Source organism: Pogoniulus pusillus, chromosome 18 (assembly GCF_015220805.1).
Source record: "Pogoniulus pusillus isolate bPogPus1 chromosome 18, bPogPus1.pri, whole genome shotgun sequence".
In the NCBI taxonomy this organism is placed as follows: Eukaryota; Metazoa; Chordata; class Aves; order Piciformes; family Lybiidae; genus Pogoniulus; species Pogoniulus pusillus.
The window spans coordinates 20,383,925-20,408,025 of NC_087281.1; the positions used below are offsets into that span (position 1 = coordinate 20,383,925).

General features: G+C 40.4%; 1 protein-coding gene across 3 annotated transcripts in view; it reads right to left on the reverse strand.

The window, feature by feature from the left end:
• The window catches only part of SMYD3 (SET and MYND domain containing 3), a 308,385-nt gene that overhangs the window by 33,341 nt on the left and 250,943 nt on the right, over positions 1–24,101 (reverse strand). For all 3 annotated transcript variants that reach the window (XM_064158682.1, XM_064158684.1, XM_064158683.1), the window contains 2 exons: positions 14,472–14,559; positions 13,033–13,207 (listed from right to left, as the gene is read on the reverse strand). In XM_064158682.1, the coding sequence (XP_064014752.1) occupies positions 13,033–13,207; positions 14,472–14,559 (263 nt within the window). The remainder of the gene's footprint in view (positions 1–13,032; positions 13,208–14,471; positions 14,560–24,101) is intronic.

Here is a 24,101-nt window from a genome sequence, read left to right on the forward strand (position 1 = left end):
AAGGGGTAGTGTCTTAGGGTGAACATCAGAGAAACTGTAAGTGATTTCTTCCCCAATGAACATGGTAAATATTTGTCCAGTTTTGACATTAGAAATAGATTTTGCAGAAAAAAGCAGTGCTTAAATCCCTAAGCAGACAGACACCTCCTGCACCCCCCCCAGTTACATAACACCACACCATTCCTGCCAACAGCAAAGGCCTTTTACCACTGAAGTATATACTGCTGAGCCCTTCAGTGAAACCAGGACTCACAAACCACTGCTGATTTCTATAGAGCTGTGTCCTTTTCATTTATCATCAGATCTGTTTTCACTGTTCCCTTACTTACCTTAGCACAGGCTGAATCCAATTCATTGTGGATTTTTATTAGTGTCACTGAATGCAGAAAATGCACTGTCCCTGGTGTTCTTCAAAGGCCAAGCAGAGTGACAGTCCTTACCACTGCACATAAGTTGGGAAAAGTCATGTCCTACCACAATATATGGAGTGGGTTGGTCACTGATGGGCACAGTTGAACACAAGGAGGTATATAATCACTGTACTTTTTTGTTCTCCTCAAGGTATCAGAGGACCAAGATGGAGTGTTGAAAGCATGGAATACTAACTAAAATTAAGCATTTTGGTGAAAGTCATCATACTTTCATTTGTCATGACTTAATGATCATGCTCTGTTGCATCAGAAAGATTAGGGTTTTTTCCTTTCACCTTCTTTTTCACTACTGGTATAGACAACCTTGCATAATTTGATAGCATCTCTTGATAAATATGCAGCATCATCAGAGTTCAACTGCACTGTAAAAATGCCGGCAACACAATACACAGATGAATGGAACACACCTTGAGTGCTGTGTCCAGTTCTGGGCCCCTCAATTCAAGAGAGATGTTGAGGTGCTGGAAGGTGTCCAGAGAAGGGCGACAAAGCTGGTGAGGGGCCTGGAACACAAACCCTATGAGGAGAGGCTGAGGGAGCTGAGGGTGTTTAGCCTGGAGAAGAGGAGGCTCAGGGGGGACCTCATTGCTGTCTACAACTACCTGAAGGGAGGCTGTAGCCATGTGGGTGTTGGTTCTTCTCCCAAGCAACCAGCAACAGAACAAGAGGACACAGTCTCAAGTTGTGCTGGGGGAAGTCTAGGCTGGATGTCAGGAGGAAGTTGTTGGCAGAGAGAGTGATTGGCATTGGAATGGGCTGCCCAGGGAGGTGGTGGCGTCACCATCCCTGGAGGTGTTCAAGAAAGTGTGGATGAGGCACTTAGTGCCATGGTCTAGTTGACTGGCTAGGGCTGGGTGCTAGGTTGGATTGAATGATCTTGGAGGTCTCTTCCAACCTGGTTGATTCTACGATTCTATGAATACCGATGGGTAGCAACAGATAAAGTCTGAGTATGCATTCAGGATGTTATCTTACTGTAAATATGTAAACCTGCTTTTCATCTCAAGATTCTGAGATGTTGATTTGGTAAAGGTAATATTACCCAACTTGGTTACACATTTTGAAATCTCCTGAAAAACACAATGCCTTACTCTGGTGCAGTATAGCTACTGCCATGAGAGCAGGCAACCATCTAGTAGGATATTCACCTTGTCCTAAGTTACTTTGTGTGATTTGTTATGTTGTTACATTACATTTCATCGAATACAGCATCTGTTTCAGAACATCTCAAGCAGTACACATGCAGCAATTTCCCACTCTTCCCAAGCAAGATCTCCAATTCAATTTACATACACATTTTTAAAACCTGCATTTTGTGCCACTGTCTACAGTGAAGTTCTGTGTGAAATGCTGTGGCAAATCTTGCAAATTTGGTCTATGACAAGGAAATTAACTTCCTGAATGTTTTTCTTTTTAATACACTGAGGCTTTTGTTTCCCAGCAATGTAGGATCTAATCCATTTTTTCAAAGTCTGCCAAGTGCACTATTGCTTGAAAAGATTTTCTTTTCTCTTCCCCTTTTCTATTTCATCAACAATGAATCAATTAGAAAGACCTGGCTTATGATGCTTCTACTTGTTGGCCATCAGTTTGCAGAAGATTTAGAAGTACCTTAAATCCTTGCTGTGGACCACTCAACATACCTAAATTAATATGGAAATGTATTCATGATATGGCTGTAATGAACACAGTTTGATTCCAGAACTTTATCTTCACTTCTGGCAGTCCACCAGCCATATCTTCCAAGAGTGCACTGCACAGCTAGAGAAAGGTCATTTTCCTCTTAGGAAAATGCTTGGAACTGCTTTCTTTGCCCTCTCTTTTTTCACCTTTTGCGATGATATGGAGGAGTTAAAAGAAAGGTTTTCCCTCCCTAATTTTGTTATTTCTGGGCTTCTTCTAATTGTTCTTTTGCTGCTTATACTCTTCCCTTTCTCCCTTCACTGGCCATGAGTGCATCAGTATCATGTGTTTGCCAGTTTTCCACAAAATTACCTTATTTTCTTCACAAAATGCATATTTATTAATTATTAGACTTTTATCTTATTCTCAGCAGGTGATTTTTTTTTTTCTGATATACTTATATTGCTCTCACTTTTGTCAGCTTTCATGGCCCTTTGAGCAACCTATTTACTGTTTCTCAGAGCCTTTTTCTTTTACAGCACTATAGCCTGTCATTTGTGATTAGTTAACATCTTTGGTAACTAATCAGCTCTCTACCCACAGCCATTCACTTTTTCTTTCTTACTTCTTCCTTTCCTCTTCAAAGTCACATTAAGCAAAGATGATTCAGGCATCTGCATTTTGTCTGATGATGAAATGGCAAACTGAATCTTAGAAAAAAAGGTTCCAGTACACTCACAGGAAGAGAAGGGCATCCAGGAGAGGTAAGGTGGCAGGGAGAGAAGCACTGAATCGATTGCTTAACCATGGAATTGGATTATCTGGGGCTCTCAGGGTTAGATACTAGCAGACAACAGAGAGATACTCTGTAGAAAATCAGAGTGTAAAGGAAAGAAGCATCTTTGATGGCAGCCAAGGTGCCCTGGCAGGGCAGAAATCCTGCCAGACTCATTTTGGCCACTGCTCTCCTCCTCCCATGTCAAAGTCTAAAAGTTGAGTTGATGAGCAGTCAAACAATGGAGGGTTTGGCCCCAGCAAAGCTGTGCCCCAAGGGCCAGGAGACCAACACCACCATGTGTGGTGCTGTCCCTCAAGGTGCCTGCATAGTCACACGAGGCACGAAGCTTTGAATTCATTGGCCAAAACAATGATGCTAGTGCCTACTGGCCAGATTCATTTTCAAAAGCCTGTATTTAATGGGGGTATGATTTAGAAGCCAGGCCTTTCAGCTCTGACTCTCCACCCGAGGAGTGTCCCATTCGTGGCTTGTTTCCACTGGGAACTATGGTGACCATGTGTGTGCAGCTTGCAGAAGCAGCTTACCAACAACTCAGCTCTTCTCTCCTCTCTCCCTGTCTGGAATATTTTGTATTTTTACCCTTGGGATTGGGATTATAACTGCAGTTTTGGAAGTGTCTTTATAGGGGAAACATACCTAGGGAACCAGCAGGTTGTGAGTATATGTGCCTGCAGTGTAGTTTCAGATTTGTCCTGGTTTGCTTCCCTATTTTCTAAGTTCTGATTGTTTACACTTTTAATTCTATGTTAATAAATATCTCTTGTGCAAGGCCTGATAGGCCCACAATAGGCTTATGCATGTCCTGCCTTGCCTAGAAATGGTGTTCTGCTCTACCAGAGAGGCAAACACAGGAAATGGACACAAAACCTGGAGCCAGAGAGCCTGGCCTGCCCAGGGTCCTGTGGCATAAGGTGCACACACTTAGCTTGTGCCTGCCTAGTGCAAGGCCTGTGCTTTGCCCAAATTAGGGACAAGTGAGCCTGTGGCTTTGCCTAACATGGTAAGATTCAGCTAACTGCCATCCTGAGTGGCTGTTGTGTGTCCAAAGGGCAATTAATCTCGGCCCACACTGATAAAAGGAGATAGGCAGGTGAGCAACCTGCTTTTGCTTCCCTGATTTTTGCCTGCTCTCTCTGCTGTGCCCAGCCCTGCTGCTATTGCAACACTGCCTTAGTGCTGCCTGCTAAACTCTGCTGCCGCCAGTTACCAGGAGCAGACCCTGGATGCCTGCAGGCAATCGGCCTGTATGGCCAGCATGACATCATGCTGAGGCTGCACAACATCTGCCTCTGCACCTGAAGGTCCTGTCTAGAATTCCTAGACACATATATTCACAGATCATCCAGAAGCAGCCAGGAGACAAGGTCAGAGATTGTCTGCGTCTTTTCCCCAGAAGCCGAGAAGATTCAAGCCTCACCGTCCAACATGACAGAGTCCCCTGAAAGCATTTGGGCACTGTCTGGACTGTGGCTGGCCCCCACAAGTGGGGATAACAATAATAATCTGTGAGTAAATGCTTAAATGCCTCTTTGTAATTCTCTACTGCCTTCTGCCATAGAGCAGAAAGAGCTTGAGCCCATCTAGTGGGCAAGTGGCATACTGACTGCAAGTGGCACTGATTGTGGGAACCTTCTCTTCCAGTTCAATTAATGTTTATATATTTTGCTGATTATTACTAGATGTAGATATTAGCCACAGAAAGTTTCCATGACCAAGTAAGAACCGAAATATTAAAATCAGAGCCTCGTTAATTCTTCCCAGGGAATGCACTGTTCCTTACAACTTCCCTGCTGCTATATTCTCCAAGCCCTCTCTTTTTTTTTCCTTGCCCATTTCATCAGAGATCATATTGTAAGTTTATCTTCCTTTCTTTGATAGTTCTCCTTCCCTTTGTCTCCCTTCTCACCATGACATCTGCTTCTAAAACAGCTTCTTCAAATCAATGCTCAGTTACTGCCAAAGGAACCCAAAACTCCACTAATGCTTCAAATGTATCTCTTTTTAATGATCAATTGTTCTCTTGATAATACTTCCGAATTCCACCTTAAGCCCAGATTGCAACTGAAGCTTTGTTTTGAATCTGTAGGCCATTAGCTCCCTGCTTTTCTTCTTAGCAAAATTTACACAGCCATTGTGAATTGCCAAAAAATTGTCCTGCAAATCACTCCAGCTGAATAACTGTGCCACATTTTTCTCTGTAGTTTGGTAGATGTGAGCATACACATTTGCCTAGCACATGTTGAATATTCACTTCTGCTTTATTCAACTGATCCTTAATTGCTGTGTAATAGCAAGCAGACTAATGGAAAGACTTCAGGCAAGGGCAAGTAAATGGCAAATACGTCTGTTAAAAAAAATTGACACTAAAAATCTCCTGAGTACAAGACAAAGATATCAATTATTATTGCCAAAGTAAAACCCCAAAACCAAATCTGAAACCAGACACCAAACAACAAATAACAGACCCACAAAACCCACAAGGCCAATGACAACAAAAAACCAAACAGAAATAAAACCACACACACAAAAAACCCACAACCCTCAGCACCCTCCCTGCCCAAACTAAATCCAGACTGAATCTTTCAGTTCTGGTAAGCATGTAGATTAGGAATGAAACCCTTAAAAGGAATTTTTAAAAGTGGACTACATTAGGATCTCAAGGAATAGGAATTTCAAATTTCCAAAATGACTCCACCAGTAACTATGGGATGGTGAATTACAACAATATCCCACACAGAAGACTAATTGCTCTACAACTGAGAGCAATTGTCTACCCAAATAGAGAATTTTTAGCAAGGGGTAGACAACAGGATCAGAATATAAAATGCCATCACTGTCAGAGTGATGAGTCAAGCACCCATATAATTGGATACTGTCCTGTGGTCCAGGATGCAAGGATCAAGAGACATAACTCCATTTGTATGAGTTATGTCTCACTGCCTCACTACTGAGTGAGGAGGCCAAGAAAAAAGATTGGCTAGTTTACAATGAACCTCTAGTTAGAGACAAAGATTCATCCCTGTTTAAACCAGGCTTAGTATTGGTGAAGGCTAAAGCAGCCTATGTAATTGATGTGACTGTTAGATATGAAAGCAAGGCAACATTGAAGGAAGCAGATGAGGAAAAGGTCAGGAAACACAAACATCTTAGAGAGGAAATTATTGACCTAACAAATGGCAGTACTGTGCATTTCATAGGGTTTCCAATGGAAGCTCGTGGAAAGTGGTTTGAGGGTAACTACAGATTGTTGCCAGAATTGGGACTCTCAAAGTCTTGTCAGGACAGAGTTGCGAAGCGGTTGTCACCCTGCACGCTGTTTTCATCGGTTGACATTGTTCATGTGTTTGCAAGCAAGGGTAGACCAGACAATGTTGAATCTGGTTGTGACAATAAACATCAGGTCCCCTACCCCTGGTGTAAGACTCCTTTGAAGTCAAAGGATGGTGCCCACAGGACTTTCTGTCTTTGTGACGAAACACCAGATGAAGGAATAGGAGCAGCCTGTTGAGTGGGAGTCTCGTAACGATTAACTCATGACACTGTCACATACCGATGGCTAACATCCAATTGGTAACGCTGACTACCAACTGGCCATGACCAAATGGGTGGAATGGCCACCCTTAATCTGAAAAGTGACATATCTCAGTATGCTCAACAAATAGACAAATCCTGATGCCCTGAATGATCTCACATCTTAATCTGAAACACATCCAACAATGCATAAAAACCCGCCACATCTCCACAGATGTGGTTATCACTGAACAGAGAACACAGGCCACTCAAAAGTGTCTGAAAATGCTGTGTGAGAGATGGAGAAATTAACATTTGTGCTTGTGTCAAAGAAAAACAAAACCTGAGAAAGCTGGTAATTTACTTTACTAACACTACTAGAAGACCATCACCTCTGAAATCCAGATTCAGGCAGTTCTTGGCATAAAGGCAAGGTGAAATTAGAAACTAAAACCTAAATTAGAAGCTAAAGCTAGTAAGCAACAGTAAAAGAATATAGAGCTATTGGATGAATGCTGTCAGAAGAATACTGCATCAACGAAGCTATTTAAGAAAGCCTTAGCCTACAGAAGAAATGTGGTATTGTAAATTAACACTGATTTTGCTGAATTTCTACTCACATGTGATAGAGTACATTGGACAACAAAGAAACATGGAAGTTATCTCTGCAAAACAGCTGGCCTGACTAAATAAGGAATTTTACCCATATGCACAATAAGTGTAAATGAGAAAAGGTAGCTGATGGTGGAGCACTTCTGGAAGTGTGAGCTTGCAGAAGTCATTAAGGATTTCAGAGCTCAGCATCACTTTCAGGAACAACACGTGATTGTAATGAAAGGCTACAAGACAAACAACTAGAAAAGAACTGAAGAATCAAAGGCTCTGGTGCTATCCAGATGTGCGTAGCAAGCGAGTAGCAAACCAGAAATCCATTTCCATGTGGGAAATTGATTGATCAGGACACAGATAACTTAGGCACCAGACTTGAGACATAAACCTTTTCTAAGGAAAAAAAAAGCTTTTGGGATTGGAAGGATCTGAAGGGGAGGGAGTAGGGAGTAATGAAAGATAGGAGTGTGCTGCTGAAGTGCTTTATAGACTTAAAAAGAGAACAGGGCAGGGGCGAGCATGCTCCCTGTTTATCTATAAAATGGGTACTGAAGCCAGAAATTGTGCAAATACTGCTGCAAACATCTGTCTTTTGGAAGAATTACCTGCAATTAACTAGAGACAATAGACTCTTCCAATTTATACCATGTTTTCCTACCCAGAGGGCCAACAAAAAAAACCCCAACCAACCATAGTTTGCAGATTTCCTGGTATTGTGATTCATATTTTTTCCCTAACACAAACCATCTTCAGGTTTCTGAAAAAAGTATGCCACAAAAAAAATTCACTGGGATGCTTGTGTTATATGAAGAACATGTGAGATAAAGTGGGGAATTAAGTAAGAATAAAGACAATTATCACATAAATTATACAAATCTTATATATGATATCATTTTTTGAATAAAATCTAATATGGCAATATCCAGAGCACATGAGAAGGTCTGACCTACACTAGGAGACACGTGTTAAATGAGGAATGGTTTTGGTAGACTACAAACATAACACCAGCAATGTCTTCTGAGGATCTCTAAGTGCTTTGTGAGTTGCAGTGCTTTGTATAGATGCCATGGCCTCCACTGATCTATGCTAATAGTGTCAGCTAATTTCATATAACTCACTAAACACAAGCAGTGAACATTGATCTGCTATCAGTAACCGGGCAAGAAAGTAGAGAGGAAATCTTGGTGTTGTCCACTGTTACCACCTGTTTTGGCACTTTGTCACTATCAAGCTCTCATTCCTCTCATGGTTTCCTTACAGTGAAGGTGCACCAAGGCTGTCTAGTGTTCTTCACTTGGGTTGAAGTTCCAACGAGCTGTGATGCCCCAGCCTTGCATATTTCCACAGACACAAACCACTCTTCCAGCAAACCCATCTCATTCTCCTTCTCACAGATCTCTGATGTTTACTTGAGAATACTATCTTGGCATCTCTAGATGACAAACCAATGGAGCCACTCATGAATCTTAATTCACATCTTTTTGTTTAGAAAACAGAAAGAAAGGCTATCCTGGCTAGTCAGATCTTCCCGTGAGCTGTATTTGGTTTAAGACCCCTTAGAGTTGTTTGGTAAGATTTTATTTTCTCTTTTTTCCACACATTTTGCTAATAACATTAGAAATAAATGCCCTCAGCCATCTCCTAAAACCCCAGAAAAGTAAGCACCATAGATGTTATTCTTTCTGTTCATTGTTTCAGTCTTCCTTTGAATTGTTTTCTCCACCTTCACATGCGTCTCCCTCTCATGTGATCCCTGAGGTAAGATTTATGTTTGCCACTGATGTTTTATGATTAGGACACTGAACTTTGGTCACTGAACCACTGCTATCTGTAGGTTCAGAAACTTGCCAGCCAGCTACAAGAGCGCAGGGGACCTCGTGCAACCAGGATGCCGACTGGCGGTGGATCCAACTTTAACCCTTAAGCACTAGCATCCCCTAGTGGTCCTACGTATCACTGCAGTTCACTTGGAGATTTCCAGCCACAATGGAAATTTGAGTCAAAGTGCCTCAGAATAAGCCAGTAGTCAGGAATGTCTAACTCAGTAAAGAACCACATATGTTCGATCATAGGTAAGGATGAACCATTACATTTGCAGTCACTGTATACTTTAGGTGTGCATTGCAAACGCCATAGCTGTAACAGCAGGAATTTTGTGTGAAAGAGATCTGAAAATGGGGGCAAATCAGATTCTTTAATTCATCCCTTTTTGAAAGGGAAAACTGATTCAGAATCTTTTCCAAGAGTATTAGTTCTGCAGCTATTTTTAGGTTTATGAGATCATGACTCATGCAAAAGACACTATGGCAACCATCACTATTGGATTTCCCTCTTGATTGAAGTTCACATATTTAGAAACTATGTAGTCCATAATATCTATTGAATTAGACTTCTAAATCGATTTGGCTGTCGTTTTATTCACACAATGAAAATTCAACCATGTTCTCAGGAAACAGTCAACAAGAAGCACACCTTAGTCAGTGTTCTTAGCTGGAGCCCTATGCAAAACACACTAAAACTGAATTGACTGTTCTCCTTCTTCCCTACAAGACCTCTAGTCACTGAGGACAGCTGTAGTGATGGAATACGGCAAAATGTCACTTGAAGGGGCAGACAATAGGAGTCAAAAGAGCTGACAAATGATGCATGTCTAACACAAATATGGGATGCTCACACCCACTCAGCTCCCTCCCACTCCAGCAGCAGAACAGCCACATCAGCACAAGCCCTGTGCTGGTGCTGACTCAGCAGTGGAAGGATAGAGGGGGAAGGATGTACAAGGCTGCCGGAGGAAGAGACAGAACTGTCCTTCTGCACAACACCTTTGTACCAGATGAAAAGAAGGAATTTCTTCTTGTTAATGTCGAAGCCCTCTGGTAAGTCCTAATGCTTCAGCATTGGAAATGAAGGGTTGTTAATTAAAGCAGCCCATCTGAAAAACAGGGAGACTTGGATGTTCACTTTAAGTTCTGCATGTTCACTTTAAGTTCTGCAGGAGATTAAAAGCAGTGCAGAACACAAACAGATGTCTGCACTCTCTGCATCAGAAACTCAACAAATCTGATTCCCCAGGAGCCCAGACAGGAGACACAGCTTTATCCAGTCCCTTCTGATTCATAAATCCAGCAGGCCTGTGGTGTCACTCAGCTACTTTTTTTTTCTTCCTATTTTTCTCTTGTTGCAATAGCTGAGGACATCAAGAAGTTTTATAGCAGATGCATATGATGTCTAATCTTTGTTTGCAGTGTAAGCACTGAATACTTAATGCAAGAGAAAACAAACCAACCCAAACTCAACTTCAACACATGTATGCATTCTCTGCAATTTAAGGGTTAAAAGCTGGAGTCCTTCCTCAGAGGTAACTTCAGGGAAGTCTGACTTACTCAGTATCTCTGAATCTGATCCTCCAAGAGCTGCAGTCAGCCCAGCGTGAATGTGCTGAGACATGGCAAACCCTTGTAACATCTCTTGCTGATCTTCTTTTATTCTGTGGTTAAGTGTCAGGAGGGTTTTTGAAAGGAAGTTTATTTTTGCAAGCTGCTGAGTGCTGACTATCATGTGGGGCACTTTTCACTAAGGCTAATACCTTATTTTTTGTTCAGGCTTTTGGACAGACTACTACTGTGACATTTATAGTAAACTCTGTGTAGGTACATTTGGGTTAGGCTATACATTGAAAGTTCATGTTTAAGGTTTTAACAAACAATGGATGGTTAAAGTTCAGCACTAAAGGAGAAAGCAGCTTTTCATCTTGATAGCCACTGTCTCTACCCTTCCTTTGGAAGTTCTAAAAGTATCTGAGAGGTTGCTCACAGGTTTTTATCACTATTTAAGACATGGATGTTGGTATTTAGTATGACAAATCAGTTTAACCATCTGTCTTCGCTGTTACATCAAGTGGATGACTCTGAAAAAGCAACCATCATAATGGAAGCATATGTTACAATACAACATGTCACACAGCACTGAAATTTAATCTTGCTGATAAAGACATGGAAAATGCCCAACAAACACATCAGATGAAATTAAAACTTTTTTGGATCAGATCTCCAGAGCCTTTAAAGCTATAACAATAATTTCCTATTTATATGGACTGCTTGAATTCTCAGGCGATTCCCTGTGGAGAGCTCTATGAGTACTTTTTCCAGAGGTGAGGAAAGAAAAATAGATAGCTATAATGGAACTGCAGGAGCAGTCAAGCAGCAGATTGATTCAACAGGAGAAATTCAATGCATCCCAAAAGATTTCCCAGGATTTGCTCTCCTGCTGCTCAGGCCACAATTTGTTGTAATGAGAAACTGAGGATTTTGTTTCAGGTGTGTCAAAGCTTGTAGTAATGACTTGAAGGTATAAAAGAAAGCACAGCAACTGAAAATCTCTCTTAAATAATACCTCTGGATGAGGAGAGAACAAAGAGAAGCTCTTCAAGGTGCAAAAAAAGGTCAAACATGTCATGCAAATAGCATTCTTTAAGAGATACTAATCGAGTGAACAGTCCAAACTTTTCCTTCATCTCCAAGTTCCTGCATTAAAACAGCTTGAGAACTACAGTACACTTTCATAAGCACAACAGGGAAAGCTTTATTAATGATCTGGTAAACTGGGTTTGGTCTCACTGTGATGTCTGCTCCTAGAAATGTCTGTAGAAAAATCCTCCCTTTTCAGTTCTGAACAACTAAGTTAACAAGTTATAGAATAAAAAACATGTGAGAGGGCTTTGGTTTGCTTGGGGGTTTAAAGAGGAACATTTAAATAGGCAGACTACTCTGTCTGGAGCACTGGCTGCAGGAAGCATGTACTGCTGTAGTACTACATAAGCCCTGTTTGAAAGGTTAAGTATAACATGCATGACACAAAATTCACCCAGTAGGAACGAGAGGATTTAGAGGTATTCATGCCCTCCTTTATGAGAAGTAATACTCATCATGAACACTAAGCTTCTCCACACTTTTGATGCAGCACCAACTATGCAGAGTTCTTGGTAATTACTTTATATGGAAAGCTCTGAAACGCTGTGCTGTTTCTGAAGTAAAGCCCAGAGTTTTATTGAGGTGAGATTTCCTCAGGCAAAATGCTGAATGTTGATGGCATTCTGGTTTGATTAGGGAAGACATGTAAAATCTGAGATGCTCATGTTCATGGTGGCACATACTGCTCAGCATTAGCATCCCACTCACATTTCTCAACAACACTATGTACTGCAGCATCACATGGTGTAAAAGAATGAGCAGAGAAGAAATGGATGCTCTAAAAAGGCCCCTACCAAGAATGAGCACTGATGTGTTAACAACATTATACCTGGGCATTCAACATAAGGCTTACAATTAGTTACAGCAGCACAAATATACAGAACTCAAAGGTGTAAGGCTTAGAGCTTTTATAACGTGTATCAACAGCACCTGCTCTTTCTTCACTAAGTGACCAAAGTTGCATTACAACTACAGGCTCTGATCAGTATTAAGACCCACCACATGAAGCATGATCTCCTACAGCATCTTCCCACATTGAAAAAAGGCTACCAGACTCAGAAATCCTCCCAGCACATAGCATAGGAGCAAGTATTCACCACAAGAGAAGGACACTAAGTGCTTCACCACCTCGGCTCCTCCCCAGATGAGGAACTGGTTCTTTTTCATTTCTAGTTGAAATTGTGCTCTGCAAGATCATTTTTCATTCTTCCTGTAAGCTCTACACAGAGTATACAGTGAAGATACATTATTTCAGACAGCTACCTGTCCTCATCATAAAGCACTAATACCCTCACAGCAATGGAGTCTGAAGCAGAAAGTCAGCTTCTAAACAGGGATGGGGCAGCATCTGAACACAGAGCCAATAATCAGCTATTATAATAGCTCCTATTACCACTTTATTTGCTTCCAGGCTGTCTGTGGAATCTGAACGGCAGTTTTGTCTCATCTGTTGGTGTGGAAAGCAAGGCAAGACATACAGCAAGAACTAAACCCAATAAGAATCATCTAGACAAAACCAACCTTTGTTTTTAACGAAACAGCCACATCTACCCCCACCTTTGGAAACAGTTCAACCAATCACATCTCTTACCTGTATGGTTCCAGAGTCCTGCTGCCATAATACAAAGCCTCTTCCCAGGACTGAAGGTTAATACAGGCATCCATGGCATAGTCAAGCATTTTCAGCTGATAGATATTTGTGTCTGGAAGATGATCCATATTGCTCATCAAGAGACTCTGGCATCTTGTCAGAACCTGCTCCCACTCTGTTATCAGCCTCAGTTAAAGAAATGTTTTTAATCAAACAAAAATACAAGTTCTGAATGTTGTTAGTGAGGAGTACAGATTGCTAAGATAAAAAACTGCCATAGTTCCAACCTCTGTTTTAATTCTTGAAACATACTTAACATGGAATGCTGGCTTAGTTAATTGCACATTGTTTACATTTAGCAAAATAATTTCATAGGATTAACCAGGTTGGAAGAGACCTCCAAGATCATCCAGTCCAACCTAGCACCCGGCCCTATCTAGTTGTCTGAAACAAATTCAGTTTTGTGTTTGGCATTGTTTAATTTGTTTTTATTTGTGGGTTTGTTTTTTTTTTTTTTTTTTTGGGGGGGGGAGGGGCAGGGGGGGTGTTTGTTTGGTTTATTGTTTTTTTTATTACAAAAAAAATTGGGATCACTTGTTTCCATCCTGGAATATCACTATGCAAACTTGGGGTTTATGCTGCTGAAAGGAGTACTGGAAAATTAAGTATCTCTAGCTCCAGAGAAAATCCATATTTCTGGAAATGGTAAGGCATTTTGCTACAGCAGGACAAATTCAGTCAGTGAAATTCCACTGTGTAGACTAATATGAGAGAAGAGTCAACATAATCTTCTGTCAAAACTTTCTACCTCTGTTCTGCTCATCCCTTCTTGGTCATTGCAGTTCAATCATTTTATAACTGGATTGAATATCTATGTGATGGCTATTAGGCTTCACTTCTGTTTATTAGTGCAAGACCATCTCATTCAATTTGCTTAATTATTATTATCCATTATTATTCTACCTTATTACAATGAATCTATGTTTGCAGTGAACCTGATTGTGATTATGTCCTTCCCATTGTCACTGCTGCGCAAAGGATGAGAATCTGGAAGCATTCACAATGGGACTAAAGAGGAAAATAATTTAACAGTATTTCAGATTAAGCTTTATTTCATTTAGAAATGGATTTATATGAAGTAGTAGGTTGAGATGGCAGAAGTCTAAACATGAGTCAAAATATTCCCTCACATTCTAGGTGCCTACAACCCCTCCTGTGAAGCAGTTCCAGTCCAAGTAATTGGAGCTTCTATTATTATTATTAATGCAGTGAAGAACAATACATGGTTTAAACACAAAATTCATTAAAAATACCTATTAAAGCAAGATAAAAGTGCAAATCTTAACAAAATAAGTCTCAAAAGACAAACTGAATGCTAAGGCACATTGGATTGTTCTCACAACTGGATGACAGTTGGTAGCTTGTCACTAAAAGGATACCTTCTTTTGATTTTGGATATCTCGCTTCATTTACAGCATCTTTAACTTCTTTCCAGGCCTGCTCTTCACCAGCTAATTTCTCAGCATCCTGGTTAATAGGAAAAAAAAAAAAAGAATTTGATAAGTTTTGTGAAGTAAAAGAGCAAACTGAAAATATGCAGTAATAATGAAAAGCAAGGAAAAAAAGGTGACAAGAGCTACTTGTGGAGACTGTATCATGATGTTTTGTAAATACATTAAAAAAGAATTTCACCTGGAGTTCAGACTCATCCTGTGTTCATAAGTAAATGAGATGCTATCAAGAAAAATGAATGTGAACTTGGAAACGTTCAATACCCAGGTATTGGGTCTGTAACAAGAACTATGGTCAACCAGAAAAGATAACAGCATGTGGATTTTTCTATCAAAATGCACTGAGCAGATCAAATTCCCTCAAAGACCTTCAACCTAATATTTCACAGCCTCTTAACCACAACATAGAAAGGATTTAGGAAATAAATTTGATTAAACATAGAATCATAGAATCAACCAGGTTGGAAGAGACCTCCAAGAGCATCCAGTCCAAGCTAGCACCCAGCCCTAGCCAGTCAACTAGACCATGGCACTAAGTGCCTCAGCCAGGCTTTGATTGAACACCTCCAGGGATGGTGACTCCACCACCTCCCTGGGCAGCCCATTCCAATGCCAATCACTCTCTCTGGCAACAACTTCCTCCTAACATCCAGCCTATACCAATTCATGAACTCAGCCTATGAACCCCTCAACACTCTGTCTCTTTGTAGATCAAGCACTGCTCACTGACAGATGTAAAACTCAAATCTGCTCTGTGAGATACTACTAATATCTGTGAAATGTTATGCCTAAGGAGCTACCAAAAAAGAAAAATTCTTTTAAGATGTGTTTTCCCACTGGCCCAACCATAATTCTCAGCATTTCTGTAGCAGACTGTAAGCCTTACAACTAAAACCTCAAAAACATGGGAATTGGAACAGATCTGTAAGGGAAAAAAACCCCAACCATTATACACCAAGTAACAGGCCAATGACCAATGTGTCATTAGGGCTGACTTTGCACTCAGAGGGACTGATGGATGAATCCGTTTAAAACGTTCACTGACACAGGATTAATCTTTCTCTTTCTTGGGCAGTCTTTTGAGCTGTTTTCCATTGTCTTTTAGCATTTTGCTAACACCACAAAGCAGTACAAGGTTGGGCTTTCCTCTAACCTTTACAGTAGTGCATATGGTTGAGTCAACACTGGCTTCATATCCAGGTAGAGAATAGGAAGTGTCTGTTGGATCAATAATCTCCCAGCCCTCTCTGGATTTACAGTCTTCATCCCTTTTGAAAGAAAGAACTTAGGATGGAGGAAGCTGGGCAGGATGCCCAGGTCTGGGAAGGATTTAAGTCACAGGTTTCAATGAGATGTTTTCTGTGTTCTCAAGATGAAGTATTTTGGGGATTGACTGATGTAAGAACAAGCCTTTTACATCTCTACTCTTCTACAGCAAATTTCCATACACCAAAGAAGTCCTGCCCTTTCCTAAACACTAGTTGAAGACATGGAGGCTGCTTCCAAACAGCTAAGCAGGGTCTGCAAAACAACAAGGAGGGCTTGTCACTGAGAACACTTCTGCCTTCCAGCCTAATAAGCTTTTTCCAAGTAAGTTGTTTCTCTACCTGAGACAATACCTTTAAAGTCAAGGCAGTGTGATATGCCTGAACCAGATGGAAATACAAAGGAGCTTTAGAGTTGGAATTATGGAAACAATTGAGATGATCAATAGCTATGCTGAAGTGTTTAATTTAATCTAAGAGGACTGCAGCAACAGCTAAGGAAGATTTAGCTTTCCATGAGGTAACACCCATTCAAATCATGTCTTTTTTCAGAACATGTTCCCAGTCAAACCTCCAGGTGAGCAGAGCTGCCAACAAAAAAGGAAGGCAGGCTTTTATTCCATCTGTAGGAAAAGAGAAGTCTAGCTGAAGAAAAGGAAGAGGCTCTTGGAAAATAAGACAGGAAAAGTTATCAACTTCTGTGGGTAACTATTTTCCGTATTTCTAACACTGACAACCAAACACAAGAATTTGTTCTTTTTAACAACAAAGCATTTGTGTCCTGGTCTAAAGAATAATTAGACTAGATAATCTAGTCACAAAACCACATGATAATATTATGGCAGTGGAAACTGGCATGCTTTAGCTTTTGCACACACAGGTGTACTGGAGAAAACTGAGTAGAAGTCTTTTCTGCTATCCCCATGAGCCTTCAACACAACTGTTAATGCATGTTTTTCCCATGGTAAGAACACAACCTCACACTATTCACAGGTGCAATTCCTTGGATGCAGAAGTTTCACTGGATGTGCTAACTGAGCTCAGAATTTAGGGTGCAAGGACAGACCAAGCTGGTCCTGTGACATATTTTGAGCACTTATTCTGGATGGAAGGTGGTTCCAGCATCTCCTTGCCACTTACTCCAAGCACATGTAGGGGAAACTTGTTTATTTAAAGGTGAGTTAAGATGTAATAGAAATATTTCCTTTTTCCAGCACCATCGGAGGTGCTGCTGCAGCTTTCTTGCTAATACTGAAGCTTTCTGGAAATCTCCATGAGCCATCTATCCCTGACTGCTATATCTGTGCTTTGTGATCCTCTAGAGGGAACAGCTTCCAGTTGTAGTTGGTTCTCCTAGTGAAACAAGCTATAAGTAAGGAATTCAAACCTGACACCTCTCAAGGGAAGAACACTGCATACCTTCACATCTTTCTGAATTTAGTTAGGGTACATAGAACATGGGGGCTGTGGTTTATAGAAGAATACAGCTTCAGCTGAAGATTTCACTCACCTTCACTAGTTCCTACAATCTTCAGGGAAGTAAAAGGCATACTAAATAAGTTTGCTCTTGAACAGTTTGATAAGTTATGCCTTGAGCTCCTCAATGTGGGTGTAGAATCTAAGCTTATCCTAAAAGGGGTCATACTGATGATTGTTGACAAAGCCCTTCAAGAGCCAAAGTAGAGCTCACCATATGTTCACTAGTCTGTGACTGGCAGAAGATGCACCCAACGTTGATAACTTATCAGCAGAGTCATACAGGACAGAAGCAAACTACAACATTCAGATGCCTCCAAATATCTACCTTAAGAACTACAAGTATGTAAAATGATCAGTACACAGAGCCCTGTCATGGTTCAAGATTTACATCTGACTTACGAAGTCACACAAGCTCCCCTGCCCTGTGCTTTGAAAAATAATGCCAGTTCCATTAATTCCAGCTCACCTATATTTTACAGCCCACATAAGTGGAGCTGTCAGAAGAGTCACATGTCAGTCATATGGCCCTGAAGTGAGTGGATGTGACAGACGGTAGTTCCAAAGCTACTCTGCAGAGAAAAACATCCCTGTGTTCCCTCTGAGGCTATTGGGAGGCTGTGAACCTTGCTTTTGAATGAATTAATTGAGTACCTTTTATTTTTGAATTCTGAAAGTCAAATGAAGACCTATGCAGCTGGATGCTGAATTGCAACTGTGCAGTACATAGCTCAGTATTAAGCAGGTTGTGTTACATCACATAATCAATACCAGCTCTTCATGGATTACTGACTCTGGTGTCTGAAAGTGCATGAGAACTGTACAGGCTAGCAGTATTATGAATTATATAGGCACTGGAAATTCACACCAGTGATGTTCACACCATTCATGTTCAAGTAGCCAGGTAGGGGTTGGTCTCTTCTCCCAGACAACCACCAATAGAACAAGGGGACACAGTCTCAAGTTGTGCTGGGGGAAGTCTAGGCTGGATGTTAGGAGGAAGTTGTTGGCAGAGAGAGTGATTGGCATTGGAATGGGCTGCCCAGGGAGGTGGTGGAGGCACTGTCCCTGGAGGTGTTCAAGAAAAGCCTGGATGAGGCACTTAGTGCCATGGTCTAGTTGACTGGATAGGGCTGGATGTTAGGTTGGACTGGATGATTTTGGAGGTCTCTTCCAACCTGGTTGATTCTATGATTCTAAGTGCTCTACTTCGGCATTCAAATCAAGATGAAGGTTTCCACAGTCACTGTGTCCAACTGGTGCAAAACACCAAGCACCTTCACATGGTAGCATGAAATCTCCCCCTAGCATTATCCAGCTTAGACATTATAATACTTACTCAAAAACTTTAAAAGATACATCAAAAATGCCTGTGGGAAATCTTTTCAAATAAGATACTTTCTATAAAGCTAAAATTAAGTGCAGCAACTGCACTTTAAGAAATCAGTTTAATAAAGTTAAATAAAACTCAGACAAATTTATCCCAATAACATCTTAGATTTAATTAAGGCTTAAGGTATAAGGTAAGAAAGGAACAAACAGACCCAAGAGTTGCCTTTCCACTTCCAAGCCTAATATTTGTCAGGCCCACAGTTCTTCACACCAAAAATAGTAATTGGATTTGTGTCAACACAATTGTGTCAGTACTACACTACTATCCACTGCCACTCCACTTCAGATACTAATTTCTGTGATTCTTTTAGACATATAAACAGCCCTCTCAAAGAGCAATGCATCCATATATTGTATGTTAGAGAGGCAATCTCATAAATGTTTTATAGTGAAGCAAACTGACACCAGCCTCCCTACTGACTCCCCTCTTCATAGCTACAAGGGTCTCATTAGCTCTCTTTCCAAGAGAAGAAGGTAATGTTTTCAATTTCTGTTAACTATGCTGTGATTCACCTGAACAAATGCAGACATTCTGGTTACCTTTCTATCTGGCAAATGAAAAGAGGCACTCTCAGAGGGTATTTTGTATTATCCTGAAGGAGGCTTGAAAAATACATCAGATGAAAAGCAGCCAAAGCATGTCCATTGTTCTGCACTTTATCCATAGAAGAAGCCAACATTTACCCTGTGGCTATCTGAGGTTTGGTGACATAAATCATAGCTGTATATCCCCATTTCACATATGGAACATGTGTTCTACGCTTGCAGAGGTAATGCATTTTATTTCAATAGGTCTAATTTACCAAGCAGTTCCAGATACTCTACTATTTACCTGTCCTCATAAATGTTTATTATTCTCTCAGTCTTTGTCATCCACAAATTTTACTGGCAATGACTTTGCAATTACTTCCATTTCATTCATGAAAATGCTGGCTACTGTAAACACAGGGTTACTATGGACACACTCTGAAACTATTTGGTATGTCTTATATATAACTGATGTTTACAGTGATTTAATGTTTAAGTGTGCTGTCAGAACAGTCTTCAGAGTGTACATTATACATATTTACAGAATGTGTCTATGAATTTCTATAGTAAGACCAAAAAAAGCTCAAAGCCTTCATTAGACTCAAACAATGCAGCCCAAGTAAATCTTTGAAGACCAATAATGCTCACAGTATTATTATTAAAGCTCTTCTGGTTGACAAGCACACATTATTGGTAGTATTTCCTCCCTTAAATAGCAGTGCACAAGGATGCAAGGCTACTTAACAAGAAAGTATCTAAAGAGATCTGTCAAAATATAAACAACACACAGGGGGCTAAGCAGGTAAACACCACTATAGCACCTCTCTTGGAGCTGGAGGTTCCTCAGGTGAAGGGCATGTGTATTTAACACATATAACATTTACTCAGTTAAGTGTTGGTCATTATGGTTGCTGGCCAAGTAATTTCCCATACTTATTTTTAACCTGTGACTCTCAGAAGACAGGAGCTATCCTAGTTCTTGTCATTGCCTTTTCTCTGCTCTGTTTTACAAAATCCTTATGCCATATAGAATCATAGAATCAACCAGGTTGGAAGAGACCTCCAAGATCATCCAGGCCAACCTAGCACCCAGCCCTAGCCAGTCAACCAGACCATGGCATTAAGTGCCTCATCCAGGCTTTTCTTGAACACCTCCAGGGACGGTGACTTCACCACCTCCCTGGGCAGCCCATTCCAATGGGAAATCATTCTCTCTTAGACCCCTGAGGATGATCAGCATTTTGCCATCTCAAGAACCCAATGCCTATTCCCAGTCAAAATGCTGGAATCTGTGGTTTATTTCAAAAGCAATAGGACTTACACAGACACAGTTCTCTGTCTATGATACAACTGCCTTTATAATTCTCCTAATTTCAAGAGCTTAGAGCTGACTGCAAAATTCCCACCCAAGCTGGGCAAGTTACAAGCTGAAGTAAAAATCAGCTGGACCATGGGAAGAGCAATAAATAGATCTTCACTATCTATCAGCTGATAAAAGACAGAGGATGGGAGGAAGGGAAGAAAAGCAAAGTACTTACAGCTAAGCACCTGAGAAATAGGGCCTTGTGCCAGACCATCCAAAAATTCCTGGCACGTTTGTGATTCCATTGTGATTTCCAGAATCACTGCAAAAACGACCTATGGGTAATTCATTTACCTGAGGAAGGATACTGTTCAGCTTAATCCTTAGCAACTGTGAGGTTACTATTTTAGACCATCTTAGACATCACACATTTGTTAAGGCAATCTCCAGGTCTCTCTTACAAAACAAACAGATGGCTACAAGGCAAACCTGCTCTATTCCTTAATTCTGCAACCTGTGAAGGCACAAACTGCCACTGAAGACATGTAATGATTGAAATTACATACGTATAACCCAAACCCTCAGAATATTTGGGTTTCACAAGGCACAATCCAATCCACATCCACCAGCACACTGAGATTTGTACTTAAGCTTAAATGCATGCATAAATCCCAATAAAGTTAACAGTTATGTGAGTTGCTAACCACTTCACTAAGTAGAAGTGTAGTTGTTTGTGTATCAAAGTTCAGTTTATGCTCCAGTGAGTCAAAGAAATTTGTGCCTATTAAATTATTGGCTCTAACTGAAGATACACTGACATGAAGTTATATGTTTATTTTTAACATTAACATACAACCAATTTAACATAGTAATGCATGGAATATCAAGTGGTAGCTATAATAATTATGGGGTTTAAGGTATATAACTGTATCTACTGTAAATACTTGCTTGTATATTGTGCTAAGATGTAAATAATAAGCTTCATTCAATTTCCAGAGCTGGCTTAGTCTAGTCTGGGTGACTTCCAAAGTGTGGAGGGGTAGTGAGCACCCAAACCATCACATCTTCACTGCAATGTCAAATAGTATTTACTGCAACGTACTTTTCTGAAGGAAAGGCTACGTAATACAGGAAGTTTAGGGTTTAGAAAAGCACATGCAAAAGTGGTTAAGGACATACACAGTTGGCCAATCTAATCTATATAATCCATACCTTAAAATAATCTCAGAAGTGAAAGTGACAATTCAATTCCTACAGCCCTGATAAAAACTGACTGCCTAACTCATTAGCAAGTTGCTTGAATATTCAGCGTCAGCACTCAAAACCACACTGACCAGTCCCAAAGTTTTTTTGAAGTCATGAATAAAAAAAGGTTTAACTCATTTCAGACAACCACAGCTCTCAAGAGAACACAGTATCTACAGTTTCCTCCTCTGAATTTTGCCAACAAATCTGATCATCTCCTATCACATAATCAAAGGAGAGGCAGTGAATACCTTCAAAAGTTGTTGTACAGTGTTTTAGTAATTTCAAGAACTTCACTTTCGCAGAGGGGTTATTGATAAGCCTCTAACTAACAGCAATTTAAACCAACAGAACTTCCAGGCTTTAATAGAAGCAGATAGAAACACTCCACAAGCAAATGAGTGCTTGAAACAAACTGTTTTCAGTAGCTTTCTAGTTCTCTATTACTATAATAATTGCAAAGAGTGAAAAGGACATTCTCTGAAATGTCATAATGTTGGGGGAACATTAAGACCCTTGATTGTTTCTTAGGGTCTTCATTTACCATTTGAATAGCTATCATGCAGCCTGTTCCCATCAAGTGACATTGTTTGTGATGATTTGGGTGTTCCCTGCCCCACCAACACTTTGGAAATCACCCAGACTAAGTTCATCCAGATTGGGAAATTGAATGAAGCTTATATTAGCAGAACATACAAGCAGATATTTACAGTCTATGCAGTTATAGACAGAAATATACAAAGTAAAAGGTAATACAGAAACACAACTCCCAGAAACCTGAGTCCCCAGGAGGGGCTCCCAACCACCCTTTCACCTTCCCCCTACCCCTCTCAAACTTACCCCAGTCCCAAGGAAGAATGGAGGTTCAGCCAGGGGGTTAGGAAGCAAAGTGGATTAGAAAAGCAAAACAGAGGGTGAGGTTAGAAAGCTGCAGCTTGGAGCTTGCCAGCAGCAGAAGTGAGACTCCCTTATCTATGTTTTGCTTTTTGTTTTTATACATATCAGCAAGCCTATGAGTGAAGTAGACATCACCATTGTTTCCCTTTCACAGCCTGCAATCTAGTTCTTCTCATCAAAACATTCTAGCTAGCTTCAAACTAGCACATTGTTCCAAGCTTCCACATACCTCAGCAATCAATGGTGATAGGCCAAAGTCATTCAAAGCAAGGAGATGTCCAGCTGAGAATTAAATATTATGATTCACACAAAAGCTACTGTTTATGAATCCTCTTGCAACAGTGTTTTCTATTGATACATAATCTATACTGGATTTCCAGTTTTCCCAAACAGTTACTAGTAATCTATTTATCTGTCTTCTCCACCAGTATTTCATTCATTGCTTAAAAACAGATATCCTGCTCTCCTAAAACATTTTTTCCCAGTCAGATAGATGAGTGCTATCATTAACCCACCTCTAAGTTTGCAGGAGAGAGTTTGACTTATAAGGGAGTAACTAATCACATCAAAAGCTTTCAAACCTCAGGACTTTTTGTACAGCAATGATGCAAACAGCATCAAGTTGTACACTAGGGTTATTTTGTGTGTAAAAATTCAGCTGTCCAGTTATTGTTGGAAGAAGTACAGAAACTTTAGCTTATACCCAGCACTTCTTAGCACTAGGAGAAAGATTCATGCCTTATCTTTTCTAAAGCAGTATGATGCAGCAACACATTTTTCTTAATGGCTGTGGTCAGATGAACTTGGGCAGAGTTGTGGTACACTGTGTTAATAGGCTCCCCAGTTCAAATCACTTTTTGTAGTGTGATCAACAAGTTGCATACAATCCAGTGATTAATCTTGTGGAAAGTAACAGGACACCCTGCAGTAAGTCAACAAATTACACAGTCCTCTGCTGTAACTCATGTGGCTGAACTAAATTCAGTCTTTTCAAGCCTGCTGGCTTCCACACAACAGAAAGTTCCTATTCATGTCTATAAGTAAAGCTCACAAAGGCAAAATGTATAAATACAGCTTTAGCTACTGCAGTGTTGTGATATTAACTAAATTAGTGGCAAGAAACTGATATGGCACATTGCTTGCCACAGCAATTTTTCAATCTAAAGCATCCAGCCTGCAGTTACACAGTCTCAGAAGTTATAGATTTTCTTGTTATTCAGATGAGCTCATACTTGGTTTAATAGACCTCGGAGGACCTTAGTTAAGGACTGGAATTGATTTAGGCACTGAAGAGACTGATTCTGTGTTGCTTCCTACAAATTCAGCCAAAGACTCAAACACTGAAGAACTACACTGTGAAAAAGAAAATAGAATGAAGTCATGATACCTGACAATGTTGCTACAGGGTCCTAAATCAATCAACCAACCAACCAACCAGACAGTCAATCTTTG